Source organism: Leucopleurus acutus (genome assembly GCF_964270905.1).
Source record: "Leucopleurus acutus genome assembly, chromosome: 1".
Lineage (NCBI taxonomy): Eukaryota > Metazoa > Chordata > Mammalia > Artiodactyla > Delphinidae > Leucopleurus > Leucopleurus acutus.
Genome location: NC_139142.1, coordinates 25,134,293 through 25,160,371, shown reverse-complemented (window position 1 = coordinate 25,160,371; position 26,079 = coordinate 25,134,293). Strand labels below are relative to the sequence as shown.

Here is a 26,079-nt window from a genome sequence, read left to right as displayed (position 1 = left end):
GAAGCACGGACTGTTAATGAAACACCAGTACAGAATGAAATGTAACAATGTCCAGGACTTCAAAAGTGACCAGACAATAAGAGGCACACAGAGGCGTTGGAAACAAGTCCCTCAGGCTTCCTTGATGCAACAGAACTAGGATTCCAAAGAAAATAAGTACAGGCTCTGATGGCAAAAATAAACAACAATAAATGTTATCCCAGGGAGCTTCCAATGGCCTGACAGCTCCATTTTAAGAGAATGTCAGAAGTCAATAATAAACAGGAAAAATAAGCCAGGCTTTAGCTGACTGGAGAACAGCTCAGTAGAAAATTATTTTATAAAGATTCTACTCAATTAGCTAAGGCGTGATTCAACTTCAGTGATGAAAAGAGCAGTCATACAGTTACCAGATGGGATGACGCAGAGCAAGTTTGCTTTCACTGCCCAAATAGGCAGTCACTAAAATAATTTCTAACTTCTTACAAGGTATATAAATTTGGGCCAGTATAATCCTCTATAAAATGCACTCAAATATAAAATAATGGAGGTATGAGGCCGCTCAGAGGATGCGGACGCTATGGTGGTCCACAGCATCCTCTCCTACTTGGGGCTTTGCCCCCAGAGGAACAGAAGGTGCGGCTGTATCACCCTTTGTTCATAACGTAGGTGCCACTACAGACCTATTGTGAGAAGCCCTGTTCTTTGAGTTTCTGCTTCTGTGCAGAGGGAAAACTTGGTGTGAGGCACCCACACAAGGAATGAATGAGCTAAAGGAAACATCGTGAAGAAGCTGACTCCTCAGAGCAGACAAAGGACTTTGAAGTCCTAGAATCACAGGATGCCTCTGGTTGGCTAGTCAAGTCCTCTGCACAATCTGGGGCAAATGGGCAGATTCCCTCACAATCTAGAATTCCTAACAGGGAGCGCTGGGGTAAGCTGGCATAATCCATCCATCTGAGAAGGGGCAGACTCCTCCCAAAGCATTACAGGACTGACCTGCAGGAGTGGAACATTATCCCTTCCCCACTTCTCCTGAAATCGTCAGCTTTGACTCCACAGAAGAGGTGCCCTCAATGGCTCAGAGCAGATGGAAGCCTTCTGAGAAACAGACGGAAACTGTCTCAAAGGCAAAATGAAATGTGCTTTAAAAATAAATAAAGTAATAAATAAATCTAATTATTCCTCAAAATCCTAAGGCAGGAACAGGCTTGACACAAGGGATAAGAAAGAAGGAGGTACAGATAATCGCAGTGGTCCCTTCTCTGCCCCCTCCTCCGCTGGGGCCCTGGGCACCCCCCTGCTCTGGTGACACTGGCTGCAGCACCCTGGGCCTCAGGGCCCACAGGGTGGAAAATGCAGTCGCCAGGGACTAAAGAACAAATACACCAGCAGCAACAGTGAAGTTTCATTATCACCTTTCCTGAGAGACTTTGAACACCAAAAGTTTTGAGCCCTCAACGCAAGAAACCTAAATCCAGAAACTCTGGAAATCTGACTGGTTCCAAAGCAAAATTTCTAAATAACACTCCTAAAGACCAAAAAAAAAAAAAAAAAAAAAAAAAGGCGTGGGAAATCTGGAGTGTTGTTTTATTTGTTTTTTTAACATCCTCTCTCAGACTGTACCCCTCCTTCTTTGATTATACAAAAAAAAAATAATTTAGTAATACTTGACTTTCAAAAATGTGGGTTCTGACATCAATCCAGTACCTAATTTCTACCCTTTCCCCTTCGACCACCAGTGCATCTTGAAATAGGAAGTGAAAAACTGGAGGCAGTTTTTCTTCCCAGAAGACCTTAGACTACAGTGATCATCATTTTGGATTGCATGGAAGTTCTTGCTGTAATGGCAAAGACACAGACTTAGAAAAGGGAAAAGAGGAGAGAAAGAGGTGGAGTGAAACCACTAGGACTAATAACACCCCTCCAGAGGCAGTGAGGGCTCCCAGCCTGTGCTAGAGACCACAAAGAAACAGCAGGTGGGAATATGGCAGTGGTGAGAGGCTGGACAGAGCTTTCTCCATCCAGGAAACTGGGCTCCTTCATGGACAATGTGCTTTGCTCTCTTCCAGCCCTTTCAAAAAGTGAAGAGAGTGGGTGCCACTAAACACATCTGCAATAAAAGCTCTGGAAGAGAAGAGAACAGCAACTGAAATAATACACCTTGTACCAAAACAAAACTATATTTAAAACGCAACACCCAACTTCCTTTCAGGCTTTTGCCTGATGGTTTCCTCCACAGAGAGATTTTGCTGGAGTCTAAAGCCAGAAGAGCGTGAGTCAGGGACCACGGAACAGGGGCACTATACCACCATGTGCAGAAGCCTGGGAGGGGGAAAAGCTACATGGGGTCAACAGTCAGGCACGCCAGCCAGGGCGTGAGGGTCGGGAGCTCTTGCCTATCCAAAACAAGAGGCCCCAGCTGGCAGCCTGCTCCAGCCAGCAAACACCACCTGCCCCCTGTCCCAGCGGGCCTTCAGCTGGTGTAGTAGATGTGGAAGTAGAGAGTCTTGTTGCGCAGCAGGGAGTAGGAGTTGTCGAACTTGAGCAGGTAGATGCCCTCGCCAGGGTAGTCGTGGCTGCCGGCCTGCACGTCTCGGTGGCTGTCCCGCCGGTACACGGGCATGACCTCCCCATAGCGGCCCCGCAGGGAGCTCCTGGAGCCTCGCTCCACGTCTCCAGCTGGGACAGGGTCTGCATGAGCAAAAGGCAGAGTGTCTGGATATGAGTTCAGAGACCAAATACGCCTACCTGAGGGTGAAAAGATGGACCAGGTAACCCAGTGGCTTTCACCCAGGGGAGATACTGTTGCCCTCCTATGGGCATTTGTAAATGTCTGGTGGCCTTCGGGCCATCAGAGTGACAAGTGGGTGATACGGGCATTTAGTGCTCAAGGGTCCAGGAGTGCTAAATATAGGGATAGTACCTTCTCAACAAAGCAGTGTCTCACCCCAAATGCCAGTAGTATCTGCACTGAGAAACAGTGATTTAGCCTTATAGAGCCTTCCTAGCTCCAAGAGTATCTGGAAATTTCCAAGGGGGAGAAAAAGATACTTAGAAGGGAAAATTCTGACATCTTTTCATCCAACAGGTAAAAGAACTAGCTAAAGGAGGTAGGAAAAGTGGAAAAGTGCTGAAATGCTGAAAGTGCTATATGGAGTGACCCCGAACTCCTACTGGTCCCCCGGAAGGGCAGCAAATAAGATCTGAGGTTCTCCTCCTCCCTGAATACATGCAGATTTCCCTGCAGACTTGCTTTTCCATGAAGAAGCAAGTTAAGGGAATGACTTAATGACTTAATCTTTCCCGTAAGATTATACGGGAAAATAAAGGAACAAGGCTAATGCTTAGAACCTACTCTTATACTACAAAACAAACAAACAGAAAAAAGCGGCTTCAGGGCCATGTGAGCAGGCGCCGCAAGTAACAGCTGGAACAGAGCACAGAGACTATTTTTAAAACTGCTCTTGTCAAGCAGCTGTGACAGTTTGGAGGGCGGAGAGAATGGGTACATTTAGCAAATTGTAAACACTCAGTTTGGTTCCAGACCAAGAATAAATGTAAATATCCCACAAGTAAGAGAGAAACATAAAATAATCTCAGATTTATACATGTGATCTGAAAAACACTGCCCATACATACACCAGCACGGATCCACCCCTTTTCCTGCCCCCAACCTATCCCTGTCCCCAAGGAGATCTTGGGGGACACGGCTAGGTACTGATTAAAAAGAAAAGAAGCTTTCCACTAAGGCATCAAAGCCACCCCACCAGAATGTTCTTTAAGGGTCTGACTTTGACCTGCATCACTCAACTTAGCTTGCCATGCTGAAAGGGATTCTTCACCTGCATTCCCAGGAAGAGGACGACTGGTACAACACAGGAAGTGATCGCTGCAAATTAGGTTGAGACAGAAAAGGAAACTGCAGATTATGTTAAAATTAAATTTACCTTCAATCTCCTCCTCTTCCTCCTCATCTTCATCCTCATCCTCACTGGAATCACTGACCTGCACCGTTATGTCAGTGCTGGTTACAGGGGTCCAGTCAAAGTAAACTCCAAAGCCAATGTCGTAGTCATCGGTCGCAAACTCCCAGCAGACACGCTTCCCCTCTGGGTGGGTAGGTACCCGGATGGTCACCACCTCACCCCGCTTCACCACCAGACGGCTGTTCTTCTCTTTGCCCAGCTTGCTTTTGAATTCCTTCATCTTGGCAAAGGTCCAGATGCACGGAGGTGCTATCAGAGGCGGGGAGACTGAAAGGACAGGCAGCTCACCACCGAGAAAGAGACCCGGAGGAAATGCCGCCACACCCGGCATTTTGCTTAGGGAGGTTGCCATAGTCGAAGACATTCTTCCTACTGGCTTCCCTGACTTCTTTTCACAAGGAAGGAGAGAGCACTGCCCTGAGGTGTGTCAGCTACTCAGCTTAAGAAATAGTCTCTTTACGTACCATATATATACCTGGTACTCTATCCAGAATGTAATATTCAGACACTAGCTGTTTTTCCTCCTTTTGTAATATAATCACCTATGTAATCTTACGCTTTCTCCTTCCTTTCTTTCTTTCCTTCCATCTGTCTGTCTGCCTTTCTTTAAGTACCCACTGGGAACCACACCTTCCACACCCCCAAAGGTCTCACCTCTCCTGTGGTCCCCCAGAAGGTCTGCAGATTCCAAATCAGCTGAAAGAATATCTACAGCTCCTGTGTGCTCAGACTGGATCATAACGATGTCCCCAGACCTTGGCAGACCATGGTACTTGGCCATCTGCACAAGAGAACTCTGGTTACAGGACATATATAAAGGCGGATTCCAATTAGCCTCTTTCCACCTGAAGGCTGCCTCCCCTGCCCTATTACCTCCACTCTCCCAACTCACAGTCTGAGTGCTAGTCAACATTCCTGCTCTCTCCTCCAGCCACAGGTTGCTAATAAATTCTACCAACTTTTTTTAATGCCATCAACATGTTCCCTAGTTTAAAGCTTCTTTCTTGTTCTCTCCTGCTTTTTGCAACTTTCCCACTTCAGACCCTTCATAAAATCCTTGCCCAAGAACATCCTCAAAATTTGCTACTGACTTTTCCATCGACAGCATTTCTGGGCGCAGCGTTTCTGGGCCATGCCTGCACAGTCTCTCCCTTCGGCTCCTCTCAGGACAGCTCTTGCATCTGGGCTTTAGCTCAACCTTCACTCGGCCACACATCCTCCTGCTACAATTTCCATCCACAGGTTACTTCCAGGTCACTGTCAATCAGTTCACCAAAGTACTGCAGAGAGAGAATCTGGCTCCTACTCTCTGGCTGTCTCTGTCTCTCTCTCTCACCCATGGCACACCTTGGATGTCTCACCCTATAGGTTGTCTCATTCACTAACAATGTTGTATAAATAATCACAATCTCACCTTAGACCAGCCCCAGGATTTGCATTTAAACAGTATATTTGCTGCCTGACATCTAACTTGCATGTAAGTGCAAATATCACTCGATACTCACAAAGCCCTCACTGACCCATGGCAGGAGCCTGCAGTCTCTCCCTAGTGGGTTTCACTTCAAACCACTCAGATTACCATTCCCCTATTTCATGCTATTATGACTTAATTTCCTACCCCTTCTCCAAGCAGTTGACAAGCAACTCAAGAAGAAATGTACGCCTACTGCCAACACGGAAGAGCACATCGGTGAGACAGCAGTCCAGTTAAGGAATCAGAATTATATTTGCATAAATGAATGAATGAATAAATGAATGCTGTAATCCTCCCAGACTATTTTCTCATAATATCTGTTTCTGAAGAGTTAAGTTCTTCAGCTCTTATTTCCAATGTTAAATGAGGTAAATCAGACTTTGACTAACTTGCTTGAATGAGTCCTTCCTCTTACAGAGGTTAAACAAAAGATTTAGTTTGCAACTTATTAGCTGCATAGACTTGGTAAAGTCACTAACAGCTCTGAGCCTCAGTTTCCTCATCTTTAAATTGGGGACATAATGGTACCTATCTCACAGGGTTGTTCTCAGGAGTAAATGAAGTATTATATTATGGATAAAAATGCTTTGTAAACTCTAAAGCATCATACAAATGTAACTATAATGTTCGGCATTGTCTTTACTGACACCATTTGTTATTCTAATATATGTGTTAATAATGGTATGAACAACCCATCCCTCCATGGCAGGGAGACCACTACTACTGGTACCGTTTCTATGGAATCTTTACCATAAATACCGAGTAGATCTACCACAAGAAAACTGAGACTAACACATAATCCAATGGTTGAAGTTTCCTCACATCGAGTGGATTTTAGACAACATGGGAACATTCATTATAACACTTCATTATTTGAATAGATGCTTACTGGGTGCTAGTACAGTGATGGGCCCTGGGGAGGATACACATGATCATTCCCCAAATAATTAAACCTGAGATGACAGTGCTTTCTAATTCCAACCCACCCACATGCATCTAAATTCTGTTGTCACAAACTAGTGCTTTTCAGAGAGAGAGTAAGAATGTGCGCCCTACCTTGCTGAGGACCTGGGCCTGGTCTGCAGACAGCAATTCCTGTTCCACCGAGGCCTGTGCCTCCATGGCACTGGCTGCCTTCTGCTGATCTTCTGTGGCATCCTCCCTCACCGGAGATACCATCTGTGGCCTCCCAGAGAAAGAGAGCATGTCAGTTCAAGGACTCTTTTTTTTTTTCCCTGGCCACACCGTGTGGCTTGTGAAATCTTAGTTCCCTTGTGGGATCTTAGTTCCCCAACCAGGGACTGAACCCGGGCCCTGGGCAGTGACAGCGTGGAGTCCTAACCACTGGACCGCCAGGGAATTCCCCTCAAGGACTCTTTTCAAAGGCACAATGGTCCTGGAGAAACTCAGAAAGAAAAAAACCTTCAAAGGGTACCCCCAACCCCTGTTTCCTCTGGCATTTGGGCCCACCGTCATTTCAGCTGACCACCGCCCAGGGCTGAAATGGCCTACAATGAAGCAGTGACAGCATGTGAGGGCTCGAGACTGACAACACCACATCCCAGGCTCCGAGAACCACGGTAAACACACAGCTCAGTCATCTGAGATAGACCGCAGGTCTGGTTTTTATTCCTCAGTCTGGGACCGATGCCATTTGCTCTGCACAGAATTTCAACAAAAGAAGAGTTAGAATCCCAGGTCTGTTCCACACATAAAGCTGCTGTTAGAAGCAAAGGGAGGAGGCCTCGCCTAAGCCAGAAACCGATCACAAAACAAAGGAAGTACAGACTGGTTAGCAAGGCAACCCTCTCCGCCTTATCCCAGGAGCATTCAGCGTTTCCATTCACACTCTATCACTGATATCCACAGCACACCCAGTTCACTTTTTTAAGCACATTAATCTACTATCCCAATAACTTAAAACACAACTATTGGGACTTCCCTGGTGGCGCAGTGGTTAAGAATCCGCCTGCCAATGCAGGGGACACGGGTTCAAGCCCTGGTCCGGGAAGATCCCACATGCCATGGAGCAACTAAGCCCATGCGCCACAACTATTGATCCCACGTGCCACAACTACTAAAGCCCGCGCACCTAGAGCCCGTGCTCCGTAACAGAGAAGCCACTGCAATGAGAAGCCCACGCACCACAATGAAGAGTAGCCCCCGTTCTCGCCGCAGCTAGAGAAAGCCCGCATGCAGCAACGAAGACCCAACGCAGCCAAAAATAAAATTAAAAAAAAGAAAACCACTATTCCAATAGCTGATTTTAAAGAAGCAAAGGAATAATTTATGCTCTCTTCCATTTCTTCTGGCTTTGGAGAGACCAGAAAGTGAGTTAAGAGCCGGGGCTGTAGCACAATACCCCAGGCTTCCTGGAAATCTGTCGCCAACAAAAGGTGGCGTGGAGTCTTTAGACAAGCAGTTATCAAAGTATGGTCCAGGGACCCCTGGCGTCCTTAAGACTCTTTCAGGGGAGTCTGTGAAGTCAAAATCTTTTCATAATAATTCTAAAATATTATTTGCCTTTTTTCATTTTCATCTTCTCAAGAGTTTACAGTGGAGTTTTCCAGAGACTACATGACATATGATATCACAACAGAACGAATGCAGAAGCAGATCTGAGAATCCAACTGTCTTTTGTTAAGACACACATTAAAGAGATTTACAACATCCCTCTTCTCACTAAATTATTTTTTCTTTGGAAAACAATTGTTTTTCATTAAAGACATGTTATTTATATTAACATGTAATGAGTTCCTTATTATTTTAAATGAATAACTATTTTTTAATTTTCTAGTTTTAATTACTAGTATAGTAAACATTGTAAGATATAATTCACATAAACAAAAATTCTTTGAGGTCCTCAATAAATTCAAGAGTGTAAAGTTTTGAGAACTGCTGCTTTAGGGTATCGTCCATTTCCTCAGACAGGCTGAGCAAACAACTGGGAAACAGCACTACGAACTGCACGGGGAAACAGAGGGCTTATTTTGGAGTTCATTAGTTTCTTTCTTTTTTAACATAAACAAGAAAGATCACTCCTAGTTTATAAATTACCTCTTCTTCAGATAAAACAGAGCCATCTTTTGGAATATCTAAGTCACTCCAATTGACCTCAGAACAAACAAGAGGTAGTTACTATGAAAATCAGAGCTGTGGTTGATTATTCTGTGTGAACTGTACATTGGTCTAGGCTGTGAGCCTATTTTATTCTCTTAAACCCAGAAATTAGAGCCCATTTTGGTTCCTTGGCACTACTTATTATGTCTCCTCCTCTATTAGGAGGTGAGCTTGATGGCAGGGACTGGGTCTTACTCCCTCTAGACTAACAGCTTCCATGGCCAAGCTTGTCGCATGGAACCCTGAGGCCCTTTGCACTCTGACCTCATCTCCTAGAATGACCTCCTCTTGCCTTGCCCAGTCCACGCCAGTCACAATGGCCTGTTGAATCTCTGAGAGTCCTCGAGCACCTCAAGCTCTCCCCCACTGAGGGTCTGGGGGCCTGCTATGGCCTCAGCCTAGAATACTCTTCCCCCAGTTACTCAGGGCTTCCTTCCATCCTTCAGGTTTCTGCTCAGCCATCACTTTGGGAGAGGCTTCCCCTCCCTGGCTCATCACTCTTTACACCCGTACCCTGTTCATTTTTCTTCACTGCACTGATGACTGCCTGACATATTATGCACCATATTTTGTTGACTGCGATATGCATATTTGTTTTCAGATTTTAATACAACTGAAATACAGGATGTCCTAAAAACTGGTGGTATCTTAAAACTGCCGTGGGCCTGGAGTGACACGGAATCCCTCCTCAGGGGATTTGCATTTGCTTCTGCCAGGGCTTGGGAATGCTACCAACTGAGGTGACTTGAATTATGTTCTGTTTAAGAGTTTTGTTTGGACCACACTGGCAGAGTGAATTTACACAACAGACTTGTGGCTCATATTCTCAGGGGAGGTATTTTTCCCCCCTTACACAGCGCCAAGGTTGAGACATTCAAGTTGCCCTGCTCTCCTTTTCTGTGTGGAGCAATCTCTTTCCTCGTTTCTCTTTTCACTGAAGGTGCAGGCTTTTGCGGGAGGTCTCTTATTAGCCTATCTTGGGCATTCTTTCCTTTCTTGGTGGTATATAAAATAACAGTACATCTTATAGTTGATGACAACTTAGATTCTATGAAATACGATGTATACTTTTTTTCCATCTACCTCCCCCACTAGAATATAAGCTACATGAGGCCCGGGATGTGGATTGTCTGTTCATTTGTGGTGTCTTCAGTGCCTAGAACACTGCCAGGTAATAGCAGGGTCTCAATAAATATCTGTTGAATGAATAAATGTATAAGTTAACTTTTGTTTGGGAACAAAAGAGGACTATTCGGAATGTGAGAACACAATAGTTAATCTGACCAGCAGCCTGACCTTATTGTATATGGCATCTAAAATGTAGTTTCTTCTTTGCCTTTGTGCATGCTACTTTGCACAAATATGGTTCTGCTTATTTAAAAAATATTTTAAACAGGACACGCATAAATTTAATATTCACATTAGCATTTTATGCTCTGAAGAATTAGTGAAAGGTACTTTGGGAAAGATAAATTGCGAATCACTTGATGCAGATGATAAACCATGGAAAGGAAAAACTCTCACTGTAAGCCTTCTGGTTTATGCTAACCCAGAGCAAGGAGGCCATCCCAAAGGGAGGGAGAGATTGGCCAGCCAGCCTCACTAGAAAAGATCAAGAGTCATGCCGTTTCCATTTCTAAAATATACAAAACACAAACACCAGACTTCAGGCGTCATGCATGCTGGATTATTTTTCTTCACACATCAGATTTTAGAAACAAAACTTGAAATTTTTATCTCCTTTTTTCTAAGAATAGTCTATATTCTTCACTCAAAAAATTTATTTACTCTTAGTATGAAAAAATCAGCTCTGTACCAAAAGCCATCTCCCAAGGATCCTTCAAATCAGCATGTGCAGGGACTTCCCTGGTGGTCCAGTGGTTAAGACTCTGCACTTCCACTGCAGGGGGCAGGGGTTCGATCCCTGGTCAGGGAACTAAGATCCCGCATGCCACGGGCCATAGCCACAAAACAAACAAACAAGAATCAACATGTGCAGAAAAAGCGTGGTGGTAGGAAAACGGAAGGACAGAAGGACACTCTTCTCACAGGATTTGATGAGAACATGAATTATCTCAAATAATCAATGCCTGGAGGAGGCTATGTCTTCTAAAAGTATCCTTATATGTAATAACCTAGTAGCTCTAAGCATAGATCTCAAAACCCTTCTGTTGCTACTTATGAGAAATAAGCTTTAGAGTAAACAAAACTAAAGCTGTGTGAACTTGGGAAAATTATTAAATTCACTGTTTCATTTTCCTCATCTTAAAAAAAATACTTTATTAGGTTTGTTACGAGGATTAACTGAGATAATACATTTTAACACCTAGTACAGTATTGAACGAACAGAAATATTTGATAAAAAGTAACTATTTTATTATCATTATTACAGAGAGGCATTCAATAAAGGGTGGCTATTATATTATTATCACCAACTGTATTAAAATTATATTAATTATTATTATTTTCCATTGTCTGAATTCTGGGGGAAAAAGTTTTATTTCATATACAACGGTAAGAAGAGATAATTTCTACTTAAGAAATAACATTTTAAAAATATCATGGGACTTCCCTGGTGGTCCACTGGTTAAGATTCCACGCTTCCACAGCAGAGGGCACAGGTTCGATCCCTAGTCAGGGAATTAAGATCCTGCATGCCGTGTGGCATCGCCAAAAGAAAAAGAAATCTTAACATACCCCCACCCCCAGCAATCAACTTTGGGTGGGGCATGGAGACCACAGGTTCTACTGGACAGTACTGCACCATGAGCTGATTAGTTGGACTATAATATTCACTAGCTCAGCATTCTCCAAAATAACAGTTTTTCATTAATTATTCCATTAATGTTTTGTGGCTTCCACTTATTCTAGGGCACAGTACTACTATCCCCTTTCTGCTATATACTCTAATATCAGTGATGGCAGGAGGATGAGATGGGTGGAGAGGGAAATTAAGAATGACAACCTGAAGATCATCATCGTGGCTGCAACACTGTGTTTGTGTGTGTGTGCATTTTATGGGTAAAAACCAAACACATGTTTTCTTGAAAGTCCACCTGTGGACACTCTTTTTCTTTCTTTTTTTTTTTTTTTCTGGGCTGCGTTGGGTCTTTGCTGCTGTGCGCTGGCTTTCTCTAGTCGCGGCAAGCAGGGGCTACTCTTCGTTGCGGTGCGCGGGCTTCTCATCGCGGTGGCTTCTCTTGTTGCAGAGCACAGGCTCTAGGCGTGTGGGCTTCAGTAGTTACAGCATGCGGACTCAGTAGGTGCGGCACACGGGCCCTAGAGCGTATGGCCTTCAGTTGTGGTGTGTGTGGGGGCTTAGTAGCTGTGGCACACGGGCTTAGTTGCTCCATGGCATGTGGGATCTTCCCGGACCAGGGATCGAACCCATGTCCCCTGCATTGGCAGGCAGATTCTTAACCACTGTGCCACCAGGGAAGTCCCTGGGATCCATTTCTAATGTTTTAACATTTTAACCTGGTCTTCAAGAGGAGATAAATGAAGACACTACACTATTTGTTACAGTTCTATTCTCTGAGAGTTAAAGAAAATTTTATAACCTGAAATAGACCTGCATTCCCCCTAAACACACTTAAGGATTGATTAATTAATGACAAAACACTCCATACTCTTCACTTCATCTTGTCTTCCCCCTTAAAGTCACTGTTCACTTCTTTCATCAATTACTATCTCAGAAGATAAAACCCCGAGAAGCATTATATCCAAAGTAGTTGCTGTCCCTACCTGTAGGATGAGGAATGGGGTTCCGGATCAGAGGCAGAAGCTGCTAGAGAGGTGACCTTGGTGACTTCTAGATCTTCATTCTCTAGAAAATCATGGGAAGAAAAATTCAATACCGGAGAAGGAACACAATCATAATTATCTTGTATCTTTTTAAAAAATCTGGCAGTTTCAACCAACTTTCTCTTTCTAAAAATAATCTAGGCACAAACTTTATACTGTGGGAGCCCCAGTACATAAATTATTCAAGTCATCACGTCCAAGTATTCTCAGACCATTATAACCTACTCATAAAAAAAATGTCATTTTCCAAAACAAGTCCCCACAGAATTCATCCTAATTCAAGGATCACATTTCACAGAAAGCAAATGGTTAAACTAGGCAGAACGTAGAGGACAGAATGGAATGTAGAATGAAATGAACTGGAATTCAGTGCCAAAGTAGAGAGTGCCACCTCTACATTCGATCAGCTCACATCAGATCACTGTATCCAGGGTCAGGTAAAGGATTTTTGTAATTTCATTCATTTACTCACTCACTCATTCACCAATGACTTACTGAATAACTGCTCAGCATCGTCAAGGAATATACAGGTGAAATGTACAATGAAGACCAGTTTCCCAGGCTCACAACAAGCCTGTGACTGGTATTATCATTGCCATTTTGCAGGTAAGGAAACTAAGGCATAGAGATAGGATGCAAACCCAGGCAATTATGCTCTTAACCATTAGGTGTTACTAAGTTTCATGGTGTATTCATGTAGCCTTTCCTGTGAGCACTCAGAAAAGCATATGGTTTAGTGTGTTTAGATAACCCCTGGTGAACCTCCTCTAGTTAAGACAGCAAAAAAACTGAAGCCCAAAGTTCACTTCTCAATATAAAATATAACTTACTGATGTAAACCTCAAACACTGAAAATTTCAGAGTTTGGTAGCAACATAAAAGTATAAATGACAGGTAAATATTTGTGATTCAACTTTAGTCTCATTTTTTTTTTGTATGTGAATAGGATCTATTTTCTTTTTGTCAACTCACATTCTCATAGGTAGAAAGACCTTACAGCTTATGCTACCTGATTTTCCTCTTGTGAAATAATAGAAAATACATATATTAGTTTCTGCCCCCAGTTCCTGGCACAGAACTAAAACCTTTATAATTCCCTAAGTGATTAGAGCACTATGAGTACCTTTTGTTCTAATATTTGGTCTTTGATTTGGTTCCTGCCACAGAGTTCCTTAATTCCATGGAATTTCCTGGGTGATAACAATGTCTATTGTTCTAATGAGGTGCCTCTTGGGCCCCTACATGGGGGCTGGTAAAGAAAGAGACAAAGCCATGATTAGAAGCTTGGGATTTTCAACCCCACCATCCTTTCTGCAGAGAGGGGAGAAGGGCTGGAAATGGAGTTAATGATTGATCACACCTACATGATGAAGCCTTCATAAAAATCCCAAAAGTACTGGGTTTGGAGAGCGGCCAGCTCAGTGAACACATCTCTATAGCAGGAGGGTGACCCACCCCAACTCTGTGGGGACGGAAGCTCCTTCGCTTGGGACCCTCCCAGACCTCGCCCTCTATATCTGACTGTTCATCTGTAACCTTACCATATCTTTTAATAAACTGGTAAACGTAAGTCCTCTGAGCTGTTCTGGCATTTAATCAAACCCAAGGGGGAGGAAGTCATGGGAACTACCAATTTGTAGTCAAGTCTGACAGAAGTTGTGGGTAACCTGGGGAACTACTACTGGCAATTGGCATCTGAAGTGGGATGGGAGCAATCTTGTAGGATTGAGCCCTTAACCAGTGGGATATGACACTATCTCCAGGTAGATGGTGTTTAGAATTGAGTTAAATTGTAGGACACCCAGCTGGTGTTGCAGAGTTGCTTGGTGTGGGGAAAAAACTCCACACATCTGGTGTCAGAAGTGTTGAGAATGTGGCTGTGTGACAGAGTACAGGAGAAACACAGGAGGACTGAGGTTTTCTTTACACCTCTCAACAAAGGAACTGAGTCTAAGACAAAAGTCAGACGTTCCCCAGGGTCCCCTAGTCTGTGAAGAGGCCCTTTTCACCAAGAGATAATGAGAATAAAAAGTTCTTCCCTATGTTGACCTAAGTAAAATTCGCTTCCTAATAAATTCTGCTCTTCGATCACTACTCCCCACAATATCCTTTCAAATATTTACAGCCTGCTATCACATTTCCTGCAAGTTCCTTCCCAGGCCGACCATCTCCAGTTCTCTCCATCATCTCTTTGTTCCATTTCAAGAAAAGAGCTAAAATGGACAACTTTTTCAGATGAGTCCTAAACCATGCAGAGTACATGGAGACAATCATCTCTTAATAAGGACACAGTATTTCTTGACGTAAGACATTAACTGGGCACTAGATTTTTTTAACTGCAAACTTACCCCGTTGGCCTAAATAAGTCAATCAAGATCTCCAAGGGCTTATAAAAATAAACTTATTCCAAGCTCAGTCTCTCCTATGCTCTATTTTTGAAACAGATTTTTGGAAAATAACTGACTTCTTAACTTAAATGCAGGACTTCATGTATCCGTATTACTGATTTTAAATTAGGTTTTTGAAATGACACAAGTACATGCTTTGCGTATTGTAGAACAAATTAAATACAGATAAGAAAACATTCTGCATTTACCCTTCCAGACTTTAATATACAAATAATCCATTATTCAGTGTAGAAAAATCAGGAAATACAGACAAGAAATAAACAAAACAACCAAACACAATCCCACTAGCCCAAAATAACCACTGTTAACATTTTGGTGCATATCCTCTCAGAAATATATTTATACATATACATACACATATATGTACATATTTATATGTATTACATATATAGATAAATGTATACGTATAGACATCTATATATTTTCCCCCCCTATCCCCAGCAATCAACTTTGGGTGGGGCATGGAGACCACAGTTTCTACTGGACAATACTGTACAATGAGTTGATCAGTTGGACTATAATACCTACTAGCTCAGGTATGAATACAGCTTTTCATTAATTATTCCATTAATGTTTCATAGTTTCTACTCATTCTAAGGCTCAGTACAAATATAAATGTATATATAATATTTATATATGTATTATATAAATATTTATATAAAAATTCTATTTATATACCTATATTTCCGAAAGGACATGTACCTAATATTATTGAACATTATTCATGAAAATTTTTCAGGGTCAATAAGAATGGGACTAGGGCTTCCCTGGTGGCGCAGTGGTTGAGAGTCCGCCTGCCAATGCAGGGGACGCGGGTTCGTGCCCCGGTCCAGGAGGATCCCACATGCCGCGGAGCGGCTGGGCCCGTGAGCCATGGCCGCTAAGCCTGTGCGTCTGGAGCCTGTGCTCCGCAACGGGAGAGGCCACAGCAGTGAGAGAACCGCGTACTGAAAAAAAAAAAAAAGGGACTAAAAAAATAATTTAAAATGGCTGCATATTACCCCATAGGCTGTACCATAATTTCTTTAACCAATCCCCAAGCCCCTATTGTTAGAGCTAGACTCTGTTTCAAATCTTTCCCTGTTATAGACAATTATGTTATATTAGAGATGTCTACAATCCTCTCTTAAGAACTCTGACTGTCCACAGCCTTGAAGGGGCAGTCCTGTGACCAGGGAACACTATGTTGGCTACTGGTTTTGGGTGAACATCTGCCCCACAGTTTCCAATTCTCTTCCCCCAAGTCTGGGGTTGGTACCAGAGACCAAAACAAACTGTGAAGAGCCTCAGTCGGGTCAGGGACTGAGGCTACCTTTTGGAAGAAGCCTTTGCGTGCCATGCAAAAGCAGATGACTAAGCAGAGGAGACAACTGTCAGAGACAGAAAATAATGCATTCAAGCAAAAAGAAACAAGGCGTGGTGGGGTCCAGGCAGCTGGTGTCAGGTGAACCCGGATTAGGGACAACCAAAGGAAGCTGCACCTTGGCCTCCTCTGAGCCAAAAGCTGAGCCCTGGATTGTCATTTTATTATTTATAGGAGTTCTGGATACAAATTTTTGTCAATTGTATGTTATAAATACCTGCTTCCACTCTGTGATTTACCTTTTCACTCTTCTAATGGTGTCTGTCCTTTGATGAACCAAAGTTCTTAATTTTAATGTTGTCAAAATTTATCAATCTTTTCCTTTATTAGTCTTTGTGTGTCCTGTTTAAGATGTCTTTCCCTACACTGAGATCCAGAAAATATTCTCCTTTATTATTGTCTAGGAGCTTATTGTATTTTTTTTCACATTTTGATCTACAGTCCAACTAGAGTTGATTTTTTGTGTTTATGGTGTGTGAGATAAGGATCAAGGTTTTTTTCCTTTTCCTTCTTTCTCTTAGGATATTCAATTTTACCAGCAATATTTACCATTCTTGCCCCACTACTCTAAAGTACAATCTTTGTTGCAAATGAAAGATTTTGTTTCTAGGCTTTTATTTCTATTCCTAGGGCTTAACTGGGCTATTCTGTAAAAGCCTTAAAATAAGTCTTGATTGTAAATCAACTATATTTCAATAAAACTTTTTTTAAAAAGTCTTGATACCTGATAGATCAAATCTTCCCATATTGTTGTTCTTACTTGAGTGTCTTTGGTATTGGCCTTTCATTTCTTTGGTAATGGCCTTTCATTTCTATATATATTTTAGAACCAGCTTGTCAAACTCCACCCAAAAGGCCCACCAAAACCCTCTAGGAAATTTATTGGGATTGTATTTTATCTATAAATCAAGTTGGGGAGAACTGACATCTTTACAATACTGAGTCTTCCAAACTAAGAATATGATAGATCCTTCCATTTACTTATTCTTTAATTTCTCTCAATAATAATGTATTATAATCTTCTGCATAAAGTTTTTGCATATATTTTGTGAGATTTGTTCCTAGGTATTTGAAGTTTCTTTATTCCATAGTAAATTACATATATATATATATATATATATACACACATATATATTTAACTTCTTTGCTAGTATACATGAATGCAATGGAATTTTGCATATTGACCTATATCCAACAATCTGGACAAATTTATTAATTTCAATAAATTATCTATAGATTCTTTTGGATTTCCATGTACACAATCATCATCTGCAAGTAACAGACTGAATAGGATTCCTTTATAATCCTATATTTTTCTTGCCTGACTGTTCTAGCTAGAATATCCAGTAAAATGATGAAAAGCAAGTGGTGAGAGTGGACAACCTTGTCCTATTCCTAATCTCAAAAGGAAAGCTTTCAAATTTCCCCATTAAATTTGATGCTGCTTGTAGGGACTTTGTAGATATGCTTTATCCAATTAAGAAAGTTTCCTTTTATTCCTCGTTTGCTAAGAGTTTTGAATCATAAGTAGAGGCTGAATTTTACCACTTTTTTCTGCTTCTACTAGACTGATAATTTTTATTCTCTACTGTACTAAAATGGTGATTATACAGCTGACTTTTTTAAAAAAAATGTTAAAGCAACTTTTCATTCCTAGAAAAACCCAACTTGGTCATATATATTGCTGGATTCAGTCTGTTAATCGTTTGCTAATGACTTTTTGCATCTATGTTAATGAGGGAGATTAAACTGCAATTTTCTTTTCATCTGGGATCATTTTGATTCTGCCTAAAGAATTCAGTTACCTGTAGGTGATAAATCCTGTTTTTGATTGCCTGAAAATATCTTTATTTCACCTTCATTCTTGAAGACTGTTTTCACTGAAAAAAATTCTATATTGGTAGTTATTTTCTTTCAGTATTCTAAAGATAACCTAGCTTTCACTGCTCTGTGCATAAGTCAGCTTTCAGTCTAATTACTATTCCTTTGAAGGCAAACTGTAATTTTTTTCTGGCTACTTTTAATATTTTGTCTTTGCTTTGGTTTTATAGAGTTTTAATTTAATGTGTACCTACTGTGGATTATATACCCCTACCTGGGGTGTACAGGGCTTTGTGAATCTGTAGATTCCATTAGTTTTGGAAAATTCATAGCTATTATCTCATCAAACATTGCTTCTGTCCATTCTTGCTCTCCTTACCTTCTAGGACTCCAATTATACAAATGTTAGACCTTTTTACCATATCCTCTATGTCTCATCTCTTTCCTGAATTTTCCATTGTTGTATTTTTACATATTTTCTTTTGACCTTTCTTCCAGTCCACTGTTCTCTCTTCAGGTCTAATAACTTATTGTTAAACCTATCAACAGAATTCTTCATTTTCATCTGTATTTTTCAGTTACAGAATTGCTATTTGGTTCTATTTTTATAAATTTCAATTCTCTGCCAAATTTCTCAACTTTCTCTTTTACCTCCTGAACATAATAAATATAATTTTTAATTGAAGTATAGTTGACTTACAATATAATTATTTTTAAGTCTGTATCTGGTAACTCCAAAATCTGATGCTCCTATGGATCCATTTTTACTGTCATTTCTTTTGATTTTTGTTCATATTGTGTCTTTTCATGCATTTGGTCATTTTTGATACATGCCAGAAATTGTTCCTGTAAAACTGTTTGTCAAAATAATTTGAAGACTACAGTGACCCTTCAGAAAAGATTTGCCTTTGCTTCTTCCACATACCTGGGGGCACTAGCACCCTGGGGTTAACTTAATCCAATTTCATGAACTCAGATGTTTCTGAAGCTGAGCTGTAGTCTTTGCAATGGCCTGCTTCTAACTTACCCTTACTTCTAGAACATGGCCTTTCATGGTCCTAACCCAGAGAAAAGGGGGTTAACCAGGGTTCCCCCTACTTCATTAACCCCTGTTGCTTTAGTTCAGAGAAGCACTTCCACAGTCTTGCCATTAAGCCTCCCCACTTAGGAGTTCAGCATATCCTCTCAGAGGAGAAAGGAACCCCAAATTGGACTCTCATCCTTGGACCTCTATCTTTTTTTTTTTTTTTTTTTTTTTTGCAGTACGCGGGCCTCTCACTGTTGTGGCCTCTCCCGTTGCAGAGCACAGGCTCTGTACGCACAGGCTCAGCGGCCATGGCTCACGGGCCCAGCCGCTCCACGGCATGTAGGATCTTCCCAGACCGGGGCACAAACCTGTGTCCCCTGCATCGGCAGGCAGACTCTCAACCACTGCGCCACCAGGGAAGCCCTGGACCTCTGTCTTTATACATCTGCCCTCACATGGATCATAGCCTAATAATTATTCATTATCTGACTAGCTGACTAGCTTTCCAGGATCTTCAAGCAGATGTTTATATTTTGACAATTATTTCCTAATTGTCCCCAGTGGGAGAAATAATCCCAATTACCTAGTCTAACATTTCTCAAAACAGAAACCTGCATTGCTTCTACCCTTTTCAGTTTTAAGATACCTTAGTGAATAAAATGGAAACAAAATAGAATTTTTACAAGTCTGCCTTCTTTCTGTCACTGGCGAACAGTATCAGCCTCTGTAAGTAGTGGATCACAGTGAAGACTTAGGTAAGGTTGAATTTTTAGACAGAAATGAAAAGTAGCACAAGAATAAAGGAAGTCAGTAGTGGATTTAAAGAGTAACATAATAAAATAAGCTGTAAGGATATACTGTACAACACGGGGAACATAGCAAATATTTTATAGTAACTATAAACAGAGTATAACATTTTAAAATTGTGAATCACTATATTGTACACCTGTAATTTATACATTATACATCAACTATACTTCAATTAAAAAAAGAGTGCTTCCCTGGTGGCGCAGTGGTTGAGAGTCCGCCTGCCAACGCAGGGGACACGGGTTCGTGCCCCGGTCCGGGAAGATCCCACATGCCGCAGAGCGGCTGGGCCCGTGAGCCATGGCCGCTGAGCCTGCGCGTCCAGAGCCTGTTGCTCCGCAACGGGAGAGGCCACAACAGTGAGAGGCCCGCGCACCGCGAAGACAACAACAACAACAAAAGAATTGTATGAAAATCATTCCTAAGGAGATTTACAAACTGTATTTCACAGAAACTTTATCCGAGATAAAAAAACCCCAGAAGAGGTCAGTTCCTGATGAGCAGAAAGGCAAAAAGAGATACATAGAATGGCTCCAACTTACAATATAAACACAGTGAAGAATCTCATGACATGCTTGTGTGTATTTTTTCTCAATAGGTAATATATGCACATTATTCAAAATTCAAAAAGCATAAAAGTATACAGTGAAAACTTCCTCCCGTCTCAGTCCCTACCTCCAATGTTACTAGGTTTTGGATAGTCTTCCAGAGATATTTTGCATTAAAAAAGTGTGTATGTGTGTATAAAAAGAATATATATATACTTTTTCACACAAATAATGGACATACTAGACATGCTAGCATACACGTTGTTTTTTCTACTTAACATCTCAGAGACCTTTCCATAACTATATATAAAAAAACTTCCTCATTCTTTTCCACAGCTGATTAATATTTCAATGGCTGGATATTCCATAATTTATTTAACCACTTCCCTATTGACATTTATGTCCTTTCTAATCTTTTTTTTTTTTTTTTTTTTGCGGTACACGGGCCTCTCACTGTTGTGGCCTCTCCCCTGCTCTGGACGCGCAGGCTCAGCGGCCATGGCTCACGGGCCCAGCCGCTCCGCGGCATGTGGGATCCTCCCGGACCGGGGCACAAACCCGTGTCCCCTGCATCGCCAGGCGGACTCTGAACCACTGCACCACCAGGGAAGCCCCTTTCTAATCATTTACCATTACAAGCAATGCTATAATAACCTTGTGTCTGTGTCATTAAATAGGTGTGTGATCTATAGGATAAACTCCTGGAAAAAAATGGATCAATGAGGACATATATTGTAATTTTGAAAGATATTGACAAATTGCCCTCCATAGCATTTGTATCAATTTCCACACCCCTCAGCAATACATGAAAGTTTGTGTTTCTGCACGCCGTTGCCAACATATAGTGAGATATTGAACTATCCAGCATAGTTACGATTTTCACTTCCCTTATTGTGAGTTAGGTTGAGCATCTTTCATATGTGAAGAGCCACTTCTCATAGCATCTTAACAACTTAATGTATGCAGGGAAAAAAAAGTGAAAAGAGATATTGCTTTTGATTTTTAAGGTTAAATATATTCGCTAAACTATGTAAGAACTACTGGTAAAACAACTTGTAATTGGATTCAGAGAGGCAGGAAGTAAGAAAAGGAGAAAGAAATATATGTTTATTTCCAGAAGTTTAAAGTGTGGAAGATGCAGTCCTGTTTTAAACAGAGAGAAAACAGGGCTTCCCTGGTGGCGCAGTGGTTGAGAGTCCTCCTGCCAACACAGGGGATGCAGGTTTGGGCCCTGGTTCCGGAGGATCCCACATGCAGCAGAACAACTAGGCCCGAGCTTCACAGCTGCTGGGCCTGCACTCTAGAGCCCGTGAGCCACAACTACTGAGCCCGCGTGCCTAGAGCCCGTGCCCTGCAACAAGAGAAGCCACCGCAATGAGAAGCCCACACACCGCAACAAAGAGTAGCCCGCGCTCGCTCGCCACAACTAGAGAAAGCCCGCGTGCAGCAACAAAGACCCAACGCAGCCAATAAATAAATTAATTAATTAATTTAAAAAAAAAAACAGAAACCCAAAAACCACTGGGGCTCTTTGGCATAGACGTCCACTCTTTTGCTCCACCTAATATAGTAACCACCAATTTTTAAATTTTAATTGAAATCGAAATAGCCACAGATAAGCAACATTTCCATCACTGCAGAAAGACTTATTGCACTGCTCTAAGTCCTGCATAAGAATAATGAACAAGTTCACCTGACCTGTTTGCAGTCCTTGACGTCTACATGCATCGATAGCCCTCAGGGTCATATATACCAGACCAAGTTCTGCTCACTTCAAGGTCGTAACAGATTTTGCCCTTTATTTTCCCCAAAGCTCCCTAAACTTAAAAAACAAACAAACAAAAAAACGATGAAAGAAAGAAAAGCCCTGTTCTTAAGTGATGTAACATATGCCTCAGAGAGTTTCACTATATAAAGAGTGATCTCTCTCTCCTCTTGGGAAATGAAGGACCCAGGTGCCCCCAAATAAAAGACTATTAAAAACAATTACAGTTCATAAAACAACAAGAACACTATGACCAATGGAGAGTTTAGTTCAGAAGAACATCAACATTTTTCTTACTTTATTACCAAAACCGCAGCTGACAAACACGAAGACCCTCAAAAGGTATTCTTTGCCTAGAATACCTTTAAAAAACAAGTCATGGTTATTCTGGATAATTATAAATTCCTGCTCTGAAGGAACAAGACACACTGAAAAAAATCAAAACCCTTAATTCAATAACAAGTGAATGTCCAATCTCATTTCTTATTGCTGAGAGAATGACAGAAACCTCTTTTGTTGTTATTGTTGTTTTTGGCCGCGTGGCATGTGCGATCTTAGTTCCCCAACCAGGGATCGAACCTGCTCCCCTGGCAGTAGAAGCACGGAGTCTTCAACCACTGGACCACCAGGGAAGTCCCCCGAAACCTCTTTTGATTTCATTCTTAGGCCTCTATTGCTTACTCATTGGATCATTTTCCAGAGGAAGGCGGCAAAAAGATCCAATCAAACAAACTGCTAGTTCCAAGCAGTGTTTTGAGTTTACTCCCAAGCCTATACAGCTCTGAGTTAAGCCAAATGCATGCTTTGCACACCACTTTGGAAACCCAGCTGAACTCTAACTCAAGGTTTCTCAACAGCTGCACTACTGACATCTGGGCCAGATAACTCTTCATTGTGGGGGCAGTTCTGTGCATTGGAGGCTGTTAAGCAGGTTCGCTGGCCTCTACCCACAAGATGTCAGTAACAGCACTTCCCCTCCTCCCCAACCCAAGTTGTGACAATCAAAATGTCCCCTGGGAGAGGCAAAATCGTTGCCGGTTGAGAACTGCTTTCACCTAAAGAGCATTCTTGATATCTCAACCCTAATTCCTCATATTCATTTGATGCTCCTTCAAACCTGTGTTGAGACTTTGTCTCACAATCCAGCAAATATTTACAGAACCTCTAGGACACATCAAGGACTCCAGGAGAGAAACAGACAAGATAGATTCTGTCCCTACCCTTAAGCTGGTTTCTTGGGGGTACGTACATAAAGAATTGTAATAGGGACTTCCCTGGTGGTCCAGTGGTTAGGACTCTGTGCTTCCACTGCAGGGGGTGAGGGTTCAATCCCTGGTCAGGAAACTAAGATCCCACATGCCGCACAGTGTGGCAAGAATTGCAATAAAAGACACCCAATTATATAAAGTTTTGAATGGTCGATTTTTCTTCCTGGGTACTCTCATCTTACCAAACTAAAAACCCCTAGACAGCAAAGACCGTAACCTGCCCTAGAATGCCAATACTTGATTAATGGCCAATAAAAATAAAAAATAAACTATTCTGAACCTCATCATAACAAGGGGACAATTTCAGACAGACAGTAAAAACTCCACACCTAACTTGAGCAAATAAGTTAACTTCTCTCAGCTGTAGTTTGTTCTTCCGTAAAACAGGGAGGAAATGACTGTTGACAGGATTAAGTCAGATAATACAAGGAAATCTTTTTCCACATTCTGGCACAGAGTAAGCATTCAATTAATGTAAGCTATCATTACTATTATTTTATTAGCTATTTTATTAGCAACAAATCTTACCTCAAGGGGAAGAGCTTGCTCTGAGCTACAATAACAAACCCCTATATGACATAAAAGAAATTGACACTCACCCTGTTTTCTGAGGGCAAGAAGAAGAAAGGAATCATAAGTATTTCCATCAACATCCTGGGAGGAAAATGTGAATGCAGGAACCAATTACAAGGTTTGGGGGGTGGGGAGAGACATACTCAGAGACAAACCCACTATCCTCCAATACATTCCTGGACTATTCTTAAGACCTTTCTGTTTAAAATGCTTGGGTATATTTGCCACAAGGATCTAAAGAGGAAGTATAAAAAAAAATCCTTAATTTATAAATATTAACACATGCAAGGGACAGATGTTTATGAGACTTCCTAAGTGTTCATTTGCTTAATCGTTCAGAAAGTATGCTTAAAATTTCTATTGCTATAATGTTAAATACATGCCAGCAATTCTGAATTTACTACAAAGCATAAGAGTTCATAAGAAGGAAAAAAGACAATTGTTAGATATTTTAAAGTAAGAGAATATAAAGTCACATGAAAAAGCTGGGTGATTCAAAGCTTGTGGGTGTGTGTGTTTGACCCAAGCAGCATTAGGAAATGGGAGCTATTTAGGATAGAAGTAAAAGACGGGGAAAGTCACCATACCCGGAGATACACATCCAGGAACACCTCCTCTGACAGCACGTGGAGTTTCGGTGAGCAAAAACAGACCTTATTCTCATAACGGATAACACCAGTTTACTGTGTACCGTGGCTTAGGCACCAAGTGCCTCATACATAGTGGTCCATGCAATCCTATAGTGCCCACATTTTACAGATGAGGAAACAAACACAGATGAGTGACTTGCCCAAGTAAATTAAAGATTCACACTCCAACCCAGGCATCATGGTACCCACCTGTACCGCTATACTTCATGGTGTCTATTTTAATTTCAGAACTGGAAATTTAATTTTTACTTGCTACTTAGTGAGCCCAGTACTCTCCCCCTACCTACCCTTCCGTATTTCAAATGAGCATCTTTTTAGTTGCATCCCGTGTGGTGATGATAAGGAAGCTCGGAAGGTAAGTGTAATCGCTGGACACTTTCGCCTTCGGACACTGACAATGAGGTAATCCACACGGAGGAACTAGCGTGGGTGGAAGTAAGACAGTCTCCGGAACAAGAGGAGGGTCCCGGAGAATGAAGGAGGGTCGCCAAAGTTCCTATTTCAGCCCCGATTTCCTGCCTTGGCTCTGGCCGCTATGTTCATTCAAAAGACCCCAGAGCCCACCTATTTCCAACTGCGCTTTTCATCTCGCCCACTCTAAAAGGCGGAGAGGATGGATGCGAGGTGAGGCGCGGGGCCCTATATGCAGGCAGGCTACAGCAAACGGGATTCTGGACAGAGGAAGGCGAGGCTGCCTATTCGGATGGGGGCAGAGAGGCGCGTGGAAAGGCTGGGACCTGGGACAGAGGTGAGGATCGGGGTGGGGAGCCAGAAGCAGGGGCAGCAAGGCCGGTGGGGTCGGGGTCGGCAGCCAAGGAGGGATGGGCAAGCGTGCTGAAGGTGAAGAGGCGCCAGGGTCAGAGATGCCCTGTCACTACCATCCGGGCTGTTCTGAGAAAGGAAGCGGGGCAGGAACCAAGGTATTTCGAAACAGGAGTAGAAAATAATCTCGAGGGAAGACCAGGCCCGAAGGATGGCGGCGGCGGGGGCGGGAGTCGCGGCCCGGGGGAGCCGGGCCCGGGCAGGAGCGAAGGCAGGGTCTCCGCGCGCGAAGGGGCTGCCCAGGCCGGTCCGCTCCTCTGGGCAGCGCGGGGCAGAGCGCGGCCAAGCCTCGCACCGAGGTGCGGGGTCCCGAGGCCGGCAGCACCCACCCGCCGGCGCCCGGCCTTGCGTACCTGAGGCGGCCGCCTGGCTCCCCTCCACTCCCGGGCCGTCCCCGACGCCGTGCGCCGGCCCTCGGCGGGCTGCGGGGCTCCAGACGCCCGGCCCCTCAGCCGCCCGCCGGTCCGACATCTGCAACCCGCGTCCGCAGCGCCTCCGCAGCCTGCCGCAAGTGGCTCCGGAAAGAGCCGAAGGCCCAGCGCGCCGGGAAGAGCCGAGCGGAGCCCGCGGGCCGGAAGGGGCAGCGCGTCGGCCCCCGAGCGGTCGCGAGAGCTCTGGCTAGCGGAGGCCTGCGACGCAGGCTCGGGGAGGGTTACTGCGT

General features: G+C 42.8%; 1 protein-coding gene across 2 annotated transcripts; it reads right to left on the bottom strand.

Moving 5' to 3' along the window:
* Positions 1-1,007: 1,007 nt before the first annotated feature.
* On the bottom strand, positions 1,008-26,039 carry TMED8 (transmembrane p24 trafficking protein family member 8). 2 transcript variants are annotated; one of them, XM_082835212.1, is made up of 6 exons: positions 25,772-26,039; positions 12,307-12,388; positions 6,499-6,628; positions 4,623-4,764; positions 3,930-4,235; positions 1,008-2,673 (listed from the first exon to the last, which is right to left on the bottom strand). In XM_082835212.1, exons 1-6 carry the CDS (start codon positions 25,887-25,889, stop codon positions 2,456-2,458), a joined length of 996 nt encoding a protein of 331 aa, XP_082691338.1. In that variant the 5' UTR covers positions 25,890-26,039; the 3' UTR covers positions 1,008-2,455. The 2 variants fall into 2 exon arrangements, with proteins under 2 accessions (XP_082691338.1, XP_082691339.1); XM_082835213.1 differs by having other exon boundaries at positions 4,623-4,749.
* Between the last annotated feature and the right edge of the window lie 40 nt (positions 26,040-26,079).

Bases quoted from the DNA above. Each gene is read 5' to 3' on its own strand.
- TMED8 (XM_082835212.1), bottom strand. From the start codon at position 25,889: ATGTCGGACCGGCGGGCGGCTGAGGGGCCGGGCGTCTGGAGCCCCGCA. The intron at 12,389-25,771 runs GTACGCAAGGCC...ATGATTTTCTAG, and splicing joins GAGCCAGGCGGCCGCCTCAG to AGAATGAAGATCTAGAAGTC. The intron at 2,674-3,929 runs GTAAATTTAATT...TTGCTCATGCAG, and splicing joins GGAAGAGGAGGAGATTGAAG to ACCCTGTCCCAGCTGGAGAC.